Genomic DNA, 12,256 nt, shown 5'->3' with positions numbered 1-12,256 from the left:
TGAAATATGTTTCTGTTAATTCTCGTTTGGCTCAACGATTGACTGAGACTAAGCTTGGCCAAAAGGTACAGTTGTAGCTTAGATACGATTTTGTCCATCCAATGCAACAAAATAGTCCATAAAATGGTTACATTCAGTCACAATTCGAGTACCATGGGGTTACAGGCAATCGCTGGTCTTTATATTCCCGAACAACCCTACCTTGCACATAAAGTCTCAACAGAACAACTCTATAGATGATTGAACGCTGTAAGCCCACAACAAGGCAATGATTGAGAAAGGCCCATGGGGTTCCACTTTGTGAGAAAAGTCAACCCATCTTAAGTAGACTGAGATATGATGGTATAAACTGATTTGAGGCTGAGGAACGGCCCCAAGCAAAACAGTGAGTAGAGCAGGAGGCTGTGTGAGATTTGTGCACTGACTTCATTCTGCTATGTACAGGCCTGACCTTTCGCTGACCACTGACTTGAGTTGCCTCCAGAGAAGAAGATTAGGTTTCATTCTACATACAGTTGCCGGGGAGTACTAAACACTCAAAAGCATGGCAGCACATATACTCCCACCTGCTTTCCCACAGGCCCCAAACTTGATGCTATCAGGAGCAAGTATGCCAAGAGGAATATTTGTTTAGCAATTATTTAATGAATGACATTCAATTATATAGGCTTCCATGTATTCCAATATTTGGTGCATTGTTTGGCATTACAAAAGAACAAAGCATTTTTTAAATTAATTTATATGTCCATTAAGAGGGTTCACAATATGTAACTAGAAGGCTGTGGATTTATGAGCTCAGCTAGTATTCGCTGTTTCTTCATGTTTGCCAGCGATTGTATTCTGCAGATAGGCAGTGTCTTGTGTAAATACAAGAGCGATAATGTTAATGATTTGTAGAGAAAAGGAAAAAGATAAGATTAAAGACTCAAAGAATCAACATGACCCACGGAGACACTAAACATTGAAAGTTTGCTCAGTGCCATCAGCAAGGCCAGAGAAACATTTTGTTCTTTCCACCACCCTACGCTCCCCAAAAATTCTATTCCAATATTTGCCGCTGATAGGCCTTCTTATTGAAGACGAGGAGCACTGGTGTAACGGGTAGAATAATCAGGTAGGCCAATGCCAGACTCCTGTCTTTCATTATTCTCTTTTTTGCTTTCAAATTATTGCCTAGTCCTAGTCTGTGTTCTCTGGGAATGGGATACACATGAACATGAACGGAACCATTGGTTGAAACTGGCTGTACACATGTTAAATTTAAACAAATTAAAGAAAGAACTGAGGTATAATAACACAGTGTAAACTGTAGAATCATTCATTTTCCCCCAGCTGCTAAAAAAAAGAATCCATTGAGACATGAAGCTAGTATGACCATGAACAACAGCTATGGCCCAGAGAAACCCTGCAGGAGAAGTAAACAGCGATTACGCTCTGTCAAACAGCACTCCGACTTGTTACTGCTCCAGCGTGTTGATTACAACGTGTTGTAGAATGGGAGAAGTTGGGTCCTTTCATGTGGAGAGCCGTTCCTGAAAGCCCCACCCAGAAAAACATTACACCGATTCAAGTCGAGAAATTCCACCACAAGGGACGGCTCATATTCCTCTGCCCTGGCAAATACGCTGAAGGTCTGTAAATCAAAGTGACCTGCCAGCTCGTGCATGTATGCACGCTGTTGTTGGTGGAAGAGACTCCGTGTATTGATTTAGGGAAGGCAGGGAATGGGGATATAAAATATTTCTAAGGCAACACGTTCCCTGTGTCACCCCGTGCGCTGGGTCCCTCAGGAGGTCAAGAGCTGCCAGGCTTGAGTCCAAAACTCCAGACGACTCGGCAACCCTGCACGGTCCACAGGATAAACATTTGCATACTTCAAATTATTTGAGGCCTCATTAGGCTGGATGGGTATGGATTGCCTAGCGGATCTGACTCAAAGCCCTGTAAACAACTTTGTTCATGCATGGGAAGTGGCCAGCATCTAACCAGATTTTCATCATGTGTCTTATTTATGTAATATCCAAAGAACCTGTGGATTTTTTTTAAGGATTGTCATGCTGCTTCCACTGGAATCAAAAATATTACAGCTACAGGTATGAGGGTATTTTATAGGTGACTCTTTATTGGTGATGTAATGAATGTGGTTGGATTTAAAGAATAATGGATTTGCTGTTTACTGTTATTTACAGTTAATGCATGACAGGCAGATAAGGCTCAGATAAAGGTAGAGGAGATACTGGCAAGGGGGGGTCACTCGAGGTCATTATGTGTTATGTGTTAAAGTATAGGGAACATCAATGCTAGAGTACAGAACCGCGTTTGGACAGCGTACAGCCTGTGTTTCCTTAGTAAAATCAATATCAATTTATCAATTCGTAGCAAACGCAACTCAGAACTGTAAACACTCACGAGGCGTCTCCATGGAACCTTCCAGCTTTCACTTTTTTGGATGGTACGGGTCCATTCTGTACATGGTTGGACGTGTAGCTAAAATGAGCAACAATAATAACTTGCTGTGATTTTACTCCTGATCCGATTCAGCCTAATTTGTGAAATTATGATTTTTTATATATATAGCATTTTTAATCAATCAGCAATGATTGAAAAGACATTTCAGACCAGCCCAACCTTATCCAGAATAGTTCAGTTCATTGTTGTTATTTAAATTTATTGATAGTAATTTAGTTAGCATTAATAAATGGCACTGACATGAAAGAATAAAACATGCAGGAATGACAAACTATGATGACAACATGTCAGCTGCAGAAATTATTAGCAGACTTGACATAGCCGTGCTTTAAAGGCTGTTACAGTAACACAAACAGCAGTCCTGTGGTTTGTTTTAAGACCACGGGGGACTTCTGGATAGGAAGTGAGGTAGAGGGAGCAAACTGGATGAATTCATGCCAGGTTTTCTCATAGTTCAGCAACTTTGCTCGAACCATAACCTTTTATACTACCCATATTTCCTGTGTCCAAAGGCATCCTGTGTCCACACCCATCCACGTGAGGGAAAGTTGAGCATCTGCCGAAACAAAAGCCCAAACAACGAAACCTTGATCCCTGGCCAAGTGAATATTTTTTTCCATTACATCGAGCACCGCCAACCAGAACCATAATCCCCAATGGATGGTGAGTTAGGCAGCAAGCACTGGCCATCAAGGTAACGACTGGGTAATTGGAGCAGATTTAATGTCCCGCAGGCACCCTAATCCCTGTACCCGTTTCTCACTAAAATCAGAGCTTCCATCTCTGACCTCGCATCACAGGAAGCCAAACGATCAGAGGCACAGATATTTATTCTGTCCATTGTTGTCCGTGGTAGTCTTTTCAGCTCAAAACACATGTTTTCAAAAGTCAAACATATTTAATATGTCCAATATTTATTAAATATTTCCAGACTAATACTTTTGCCGCCATTCAGCAGACATGGATTTTGACCCAAGTCTCGCATGTCTTATTTAGACAAGGAGGATGGCAGGGATGGGGTGAGCCGTGCATTTAACATGGCATGTTAGCAGTTACCGAAGTACCCTAGTCTGCACAAAGAACTGCATATTGGTCCATAGTGGCTGTGGTATTTAAAGTTCTGGGCTATGTCTTAGGACATACATACATAACATACATATTTTGGTACTGAGGGCAACAAGTACAAAAGGTTTTTTGTTTTATATCCCAATATATGAGGAGGTTTGCTTTACTGCTCTACCATGCACGCTGACCCTGCACAAATAGCTCCACAACGAGAACATACATTGTAAATAAGATATTGACATGGACTGACTCCAGTGGGGGGACTCAGGCTCTGTGATTCGGGACGGATTCGGGACCAGATCGTTTTCATCTGTGAAGTGTTATAACTGTATGCCCATTGTGTCGTGTCCTTGTCGGGTCCTTGAATGTCCATCAGGTATTGCTGCGTGTCCCTTGATTTATCTAGTAAAGCCCCGTTTGTTATATGCCGGCCAAATGTGTCCATCTCTTCACCATGACGCCGTGACAGCTTTAGAACAGAAGAACAGATGATCCCTAACTCTCAAGTGCAATGGCAAGTGTAACAGGTTTCATTGAATTAGTTTATGATCTGGGTTTAATCCCAAGCCTCTTCCCCTGAATTTATCTTGCGGGAAAGAGGCACGGGGTTAATGTTCCTGATGGATGTTTTTCATTTAATCACTTTCAGAATAAAAAGGAGTCTAGAAATACACCAGCTACACATGTTTAATATTTAGTATCATAAAAGTATGCCCGATTAGATGGACCCTGTCTCGATGATGAACTGGTTTTCCCTGGTTGCCTAATGTAAGAAGTAAAATAATCTAGATATCATGGGATATCATTGGATTAACAATCTAGAGAGCGTTATGCAATGGTGTTAAATATCCATTATTTCTTACCCCCACCACTACAGGAGGTTGTGCATTGACTGTTTTATTTGACACAGTAACACCTACTGAGCCTGCAAACCCAAATATTTCCAGTTTTGTCACAGTGATTATTTAGCCATTACTGAAGCAGAGAAGAACCAGGGTTCCGGTAAGTGTGAAGAGAACTGAAGCTCTACATGTAACTGGCCATGGCCTTTCTGCTACTCATATGAACCCAGACAACCTTTCAGATAACACATGAACTTTGGCAAAGTTCTCTGGGTCATGTGAAGGGACCCTGTACCAACCCTCTTTTATGAGATTACACTGACAGGTGCTAACATGTTAACTGCTCAGTGATTCAGACACAATTAATGTGAAAAAAATAAATATTCATGTAAAAAATGTGTGGTAGCACTTGAGCTGCAATGCCTTCACTGGTACATTCTGCATGTGTCTATGTCGTCGGTGTGTGTGTGTGTGTGTGTGTGGCCACTCTGCCAGTCCAGCCTGCACCTGGGCCCTGTCACATTTCAACCCAACATATCAATTACTAATTAACCTAATATATACGAGAATAGTCTCACTTCTCAGATATGTTCACCAGTCTGTGCTTTACACCACAAATCAGCCCACAGTCACACCCATCACTGGCCACAACAGCCCACTCAGTCTTAATTTAAAGTAATTTACATTTACATTTACAGCATTTACCAGACGCCCTTATCCAGAGCGACTTACAATCAGTATTTACAGGGACAGTCCCCCCCTGGAGCAACTTAGGGTTAAGTGTCTTGCTCAGGGACACAATGGTAGTAAGTGGGTTTCGAACCCGGGTCTTCTGGTTCATAGGCGAGTGTGTTACCCACTAGGCTACTACCACCAAGTAATCTATGCTGCATATGCTTAGAATTTAGAAATGCATTAAAAGAAAACCAGACAAGCAGTCAAAAGACAGATAAGAAAAGGTGGCAAGTGTCTTAAATCAAGACATAATACAACATGCTTTGGATGACAGAACACATTGCCATGTGGTCAGATTAGATCACTGCATTTCTTTAATATCTCTCATTAAATTTTATGAGTATTACATTTACATCCAGAAAGGCAGAGCTGGAACCATTTGGATTCAGCGAGTGCTATTGAATGCAGTGTTTGCCAATTAGTAAACCATTAAACTGGCTTTATAGCAAAGAATTTATGAATTCACTATGGCACATTCAAACATGCTTTCAAATCTATTGTTGACACATATTATGGATCAGACAGTCCTTTGGTGACAAGCAGGCATTCTCACCGAAAAAGAAAAACACATGATTAACAAGTTGCCTCAGCAGACCCATAATCTGCCCTGAAACAAGCAGGCAAACAGCCGCATGGACTATGATAATAGCCCCATCTAATTAAGATATCGGCCAGTCACACGGGCCAGAGGGCCGTAGATCTGTTCCACGCCACAAATGAAGGGCTGTCATGTCACAAGCTTGTATGAACTGGAGCCTGGCATTCTCTTAAAAGGAATATGGAAGTAAATAAAATCAAGTGTGCAATCCAGTTGATTTGGGTTTGATATTTACATGTTCCACTTTGCCTGTGCACAGTCCTTTTAACACGATCCAATGCAACGCTGAGCACATCTCCAACGCACAAGATGCTCATTTGAATTATGCTGTACAGAAGAGGCATAATGTAGGGCAGTGACTTCTGTTCCTGGAAGACCCAACAAAGGTATTGTTAGAGTGGCTCCTCAAGGAACAGTAATATGGACACCTAAAAATCTTTCAGAGGGTTTTAGTATTCCAAAATCATTCCAACATAAATTATTCAAGGCTTCCAAGTGCATTCATGCAAAAATGATTTGAACATTGCTAGATTACTAAAAATATGTGAAAATGTGAAAACGCTGGAAATGTGTACAAAACAGTCCAATATATCAGGAAATTATGAAAGTGAAAGTGAAGTGATTGTCACTGTGACCCACGGTGCACACAGTGAAATGTGTCCTCTGCTTTTAACCCATCACCCTTGGTGAGCAGTGGGCAGCCATGTGGGCAGCCACCACTGCCCTACAATTACACACACACACAAAAAAAAAAAAACACAACGTGCAAACCCTACTGGATCATAATTAGTCTGTTTTTCTTTTTTTTTCTCAAAATTTTGCACATCAGTGACAACATGAATAAGATCTCAACAAGAACATTATTTACAGTCACCTGCATCGGCATTTGACTAAGAAAGTAGAAACGGAGTGAATACCGAGCTTGTATTCTGTTACAGCCTACCACTGGCTATATGACCATAATCATTAAATTCAGATGGACGACAGGCTTGTCATCACGATGCACCATTTACATTTACAGCATTTACCAGACGCCCTTATCCAGAGCGACTTACAATCAGTAGTTACAGGGACAGTCCCCCCCTGGAGCAACTTAGGGTTAAGTGTCTTGCTCAGGGACACAATGGTAGTAAGTGGGATTTGAACCCGGGTCTTCTGGTTCATAGGCGACTGTGTTACCCCACTAGGCTACTACCAACCCTGCACCCTTTTATTAATAGTGATAACAATGGGAGTTTAGCTGTGGAGTCGTCCACATGCAGGTTCAGCAACGGTGTTCTTTCCTCCGCACTGACTTGGTCCTTTTTTCTTGAGCCAGAGCCTGAATGGGCATCTGTTGGCCACCTGCCCTCTCGGCAACGTGGTCGGTTCTGCCTACGGGCGAAACCGGATCTCAGATAAGGCACTAAGACATTTTTGTTTTTCCGTTGTTTTTTTTTCCACGCTTGCGGCCTGGCGCGGCCCCAGCGGCCCGCAGTGTCGACTGTAATTCGCATAGGCAGCTCATTAACACGTGGTCCACCAAAGACACAGAAAGGGTCTGTGGAACCCGGAGCCGGCTTAGTCTTCCTCTCCTCTCCTCCCCTGGCCCACAGAGACCTCTTTCTCCCATCCTTCCACACTTGTCCGCCCTGAATTACAGGGCCCACGCTGCAAAAACACCCACAATATCCTGTGCCACCTTTGAAAGGCTAAATGGGAGGGAGGTAAGACCAAACCACTTCGAACGTAAGGCTCGCCGGCTTTCAGCACCCCCCCCCGTCCCAGAGCATCAATTAGAGTACTGTCCACCCCCTGGATGAAAGGGGGGGAGCCCAAGCTCTACTCCACAGTACCCCAGGGGACAGGTAGGGCAACAGTGTGCCACTGGAAGGCCACAGAAGGACAACTGTGTGGCCCGGCGGAGCGCGCTATAAAGGGTCATTTCCTACCTTCCCTTCTCATTTCCACGAGCTGCTTCAAGGATGCTTTTGACAGTGGATGGTTCACGGCGCGCCGTGAAAAGGCTTGTTTTCTCTCTCACCGCGGCTCGATGTGCGATGTGAGTGGTTTTCACTGCTTGAATGCGTAGGTCACTGTGGTGTCCGTTCCTGTGAAAGCAAGCTATAACATAGCCCTGTTACAGTGAAAAGAAAAAACAGGCTTCTGTGGTCTGCCCGTGCTCTTTTGCACAGTCCAATATCGTAGTCCCTTGGCCAGTAGTTGCCCGATTTCTCTACTGTGCCAACTGGCTGCCCTGTGATTTCAATTATCTACTGCAGGTTTATGAGAACCGGTGGCTACGAAGGTTTCAGACAAAAGGAGTCAGGCAGAGCAGCAGATTACGCAACACACATGCAATACGGTTCTGCAGATAGACCGAAAAGAGCAGGGTTCACCAGATGGGCTATCAACACTGCCTTTGCCTCTTATTTATGATTATAAATCATAAATAAGAATAAAATCTCAGGATCTGACAGCCTGAGTTGATAAGTTTCGTAAACTTCTAAAAAACATCGGGCATAACATATTACATTATTCACATGAGCTCTGGTACAGCAGGCTTCAGAGGGATATTTTGGTTTCTACCCCAGTCAGTTTAGCCTTCCTTCTGCAAAAACAAGATTTGTAATTTGCCATCTGAGTAATGAAATGAGAAGATGTGAGCATAAACAAACCAGAGCGTTCAAGTAAAAGGAACACAGAAGACTTCTGTGCAAAGACACTTGAGAAATGACCATAGCAGCACAGACGTTACATTAAAGTGCCCACCCGTACAATCATTCGTATACCTGATGACTACATCATCCGAGTGTATTTTCACAAACAATATATGAGCCACAATAAAATTATTTCGAAAAATGATTTTACACTGAAACCGGCATCTAAGAAGATTTTCTTGATCACTGAGTATATATACAGTCCCTGCCAAAAGTTTGGACACCTTCTCATTCAACGTGTTTTCTTTATTTTCATGACCATTTACGTTGGTAGATTCTCACTGAAGGCATCAAAACTATGAATGAACACATGTGGAGTTCTGTACTTAACAAAAAGTGGAGACCTGGCCTCCACAGTTACCGGACCTGAACCCAGTCCAGATGGTTTGGGGTGAGCTGGACCAACAAGTGCTAAACACCTCTGGGAACTCCTTCAAGACTGTTGGAGAAGCATTTCAGGTGACGACCTCTTGAAGCTCATCGAGAGAATGCCAAGAGTGTACAAAGCAGTAATCAGAGCAAAGAAACTAGAATATAAAACATGTTTTCACTTATTTCACCTTTTTTTTGTTAACTACATAACTCCACATGTGTTCATTCATAGTTTTGATGCCTTCAGTGAGAATCTACCAACGTAAATGGTCATGAAGATAAAGAAGACACGTTGAATGAGAAGGTGTGGCCTGTACTGTATATAAGAAGTGGCAGTAAGGTTTGGCAACACCACAGACTAGACAAGGCTGCATTTAACCAGAAATATTGTATTATTATATATTCACACCATCTATTAGATTCAATCTAAAAGGCCATTGTTACTTTTTTTCCACAAATACGACACCCGTTCTTCTGAAAATACTTTGAAAATGAAATGAAGTCTTCCAAAAGGAGACATCAACGTTGTCTTTTATTAAACGCAATAAAGAAATAATTTTCTTTTTTTTTTTTAAGTTGCAAGCCACTGGCAGACTCCTGGCTACTCGAACTCTGGTGGCCTTTCTGTATTTGGGCGGAGTTTTTCCTTGTGTGCAGAAGCGTCAGGTGTGGGGGGTGTCAACTGTAAGCCCATTGAGACATTCTGAATGTGATTATGGGCTTTATAAGAAATAAATGTTGTTGTTGAAGGTGAGCGTGTAAAAGTGTAAAAGTGTAGAAAGTGTAGAAAGGATTTCTGCACATTTACAGCGTTTACCAGACGCCCTTTTCCAGAGCGACTTACAATCAGTAGTTACAGGGACAGTCCCCCCCTGGAGACACTCAGGGTTAAGTGTCTTGCTCAGGGACATGATGGTAGTAAGTGGGATTTGAACCCGGGTCTTCTGGTTCACAGGCGAGTGTGTTACACACTAGGCTACTCCCACCCTACGTAGGCACACACAGGCAGGGATGTGGCCTGTCAGCAGGTTCTGCTCCCTGGCTGGACTCCATGAAGCTTTATCTGAAACGACTGCAGTGCGTATCAACTCTGCAGCAGCACCAGGCCGCCGCAGCAGCGACGCTGCAGCCAAAAACAGATTCTTTCAGTCCAACGGGTGCGGCGAAGCCCTCAAACAAGTTGGTCTCAGGCCATCAGGCCATCAGTTGCATCAAATTTTACTGTGATTTTTACCCCTGCTGGTACACGTCCGTGCTAAAATATAAATAAAAAGAAAGTAGTAAAATATAAAAAAAATAAACCCTTAACAATAACATCAGCACCCTGGACAGAGATACGGCCGCAGCCAATCACGTGCCACCGCGCCCAAACGCTGACCGCCTCGACCAATCACGTGCCTCCGTGCCCAAACGCTGACCGCCTCGACCAATCACGTGCCTCCGCGCCCTGACGCTGACCGCCCCGGCCAATCACATGCCTCCGCGCCGGACGCTCACCGCCCCGGCCAATCAGCGGCCGCGGAGGCTCCACGGCTCGCGGGCTCTTGCATATGTGGCCCTGTGCCGTGCGACAGTGCGCCGAGGCGACACGCACGTCAGCGGGTTTCGGGTGCCGCCTCATGCTGACTGCGCGTTTTCGCCCCCCACTGACGCCACGTCCTCTCCCACGCGTGTCGCTTTTAGGACTTAAAGTGTCTGTACTTGTTACTCTGTACTCTGTACTAAATCCAAATTTAGCCGCGCTCGTCGGATCCGTCGCGCTGTCGCCGTCAGAGGCGCGCGCCCGCCCGTTACCTTGTTCAGGTGGGGGTTGCGCGTGACGTCGTACCCCCTCTTCTTGGTGTAAACGAACGTCCGCCTTTGGTCCCCGGACCCGTGCATCTCCGCCTCGACCGACTCCCGTCTGACCGCGGCGCGGGCCATGTCGCCAGCCTTTAAATAGCCGCTCCGGCCGCCGGACGGTTCGACCTCAACAAGTGGACACCGCGGGCGCGCGCTCCCGGGAGTCGTGGCTCCCTTATCGCTCGCGCCGTGACGTGACGTGACGTGACGTGACGTGACGATAAGGGTTAATTATAATACAGGCACGGTGCACGACTCTGTATGATTCTCCGTGGTGCGTGTTCATGTTAAACCTGTTTATTAATGAATAATGTTTCGGGGTGTCGCCACCTGTGAGGAAGTACGTGTATTTGGCAGTTCCTCCTTTGGCAAGGCGCTGATCCGGGGAATCGATACCCACACACCACTGCAGGGCATGGGCACCCGCGTGCAGGTCTATTTCTGGGCCGGGGTGGCGGTTGGACGGTTGAAGGTCAAGCTGCGGCCTTCACACTGTGGCCAACAGGCGTGCAGCTGGTGAAACATTATGGCTGCGTAATGCATGGCATTTATGGCATTTTATCACACACTCTTACTTGAAAATAGTTCATCGCCCTGCTCAGGGGCGCAGTGGTGGGTCTTCTGGTTCGGGGGCCAGTGTGTTGCCCTATAGGCTACCACCACCTCGATAAAGCAGATTCTAAAGTTAAGGTACGTTTTGCAAATCCGCAAAAGGAAACAAGTTGTAAATGTGTGTGTGTGAGAGAGAGAGGGAGGGAGAGAGACACGTGGTGTCTGATCTGATTCCGATGGAACAAACAGATATGTGCTGTGCTGAATCACCGTGACTGTGGCATTGGACGTGTTCCCTGGAGCCGGACCAGAAGGTCGCGGGTGGAATGCGTCACCCTCTCAGGCCACTACGGGGACCGTCACCTGATCTCTCTCGCACTCCATGTGTTTCTCACCCTGAAAAGGAAGATTTTCCCATTTTCCGTAGGATGTTAATTTCCTCGACTGTGTGGCTGACTGGGTCAACCTGCCCAAGTCCTACTCGGGTATCCATTACGGCCAAGAACCTCCCCGGACACGTAGCAGGTAATTTACCAGAAGACCGCCGTTCCCCGTCTGCCGGATTCAGAGTGGAGGATGGACGTGTGTGACCATGATCTCCCACTGGGTCATCTGGATGTGGGGAGCTGTCGGCCTAAAGCCAGAAAAAAGCTAACAGTACGCAGAACCTGATGGACATCAACGTGTGACATCTGTCCTTCTGGCCAAATAATGCATGATTTAACATTAAAAAACATTATTTGCTGAACAGCCCCGTAGAACACCAGATGGACCGGAGATCACCGACTCTCTATGTACATTAGGCTGGTCAGTTTAATTAATCTCTCATCTGCCTAAACACAGATAAAGTATTTTCTGGAAATAAACACACAATAACAGATACTGACAGATTACTTAAAGATGTCGGAAATGGTAATGAGGCCCTGTCACGAGGGCTGGACACGGCGAGGAAGGAGGACGCATACGCACAGGACCGGGGTTTAATACATAATACACACGACGGGGGACATCAGCAGACTACGACCCGACCACGAACAGACACAAACGGGAGAGTTTTATACAATGATACACAGGTGATAACA

General features: G+C 45.0%; 1 protein-coding gene across 1 annotated transcript in view; it reads right to left on the bottom strand.

Moving 5' to 3' along the window:
* The window catches only part of me1 (malic enzyme 1, NADP(+)-dependent, cytosolic), a 59,830-nt gene extending 49,005 nt beyond the window's left edge, over positions 1 to 10,825 (bottom strand). Inside the window, exon 1 of the mRNA XM_028979052.1 lies at positions 10,575 to 10,825. Coding sequence (XP_028834885.1) covers positions 10,575 to 10,703 — 129 coding nt within the window. The 5' untranslated portion in view covers positions 10,704 to 10,825. The remainder of the gene's footprint in view (positions 1 to 10,574) is intronic.
* Between the last annotated feature and the right edge of the window lie 1,431 nt (positions 10,826 to 12,256).

Source organism: Denticeps clupeoides, chromosome 5, assembly GCF_900700375.1.
Source record: "Denticeps clupeoides chromosome 5, fDenClu1.1, whole genome shotgun sequence".
Classification (NCBI taxonomy): Eukaryota; Metazoa; Chordata; class Actinopteri; order Clupeiformes; family Denticipitidae; genus Denticeps; species Denticeps clupeoides.
This window is presented reverse-complemented; position numbering and strand designations above follow the sequence as displayed.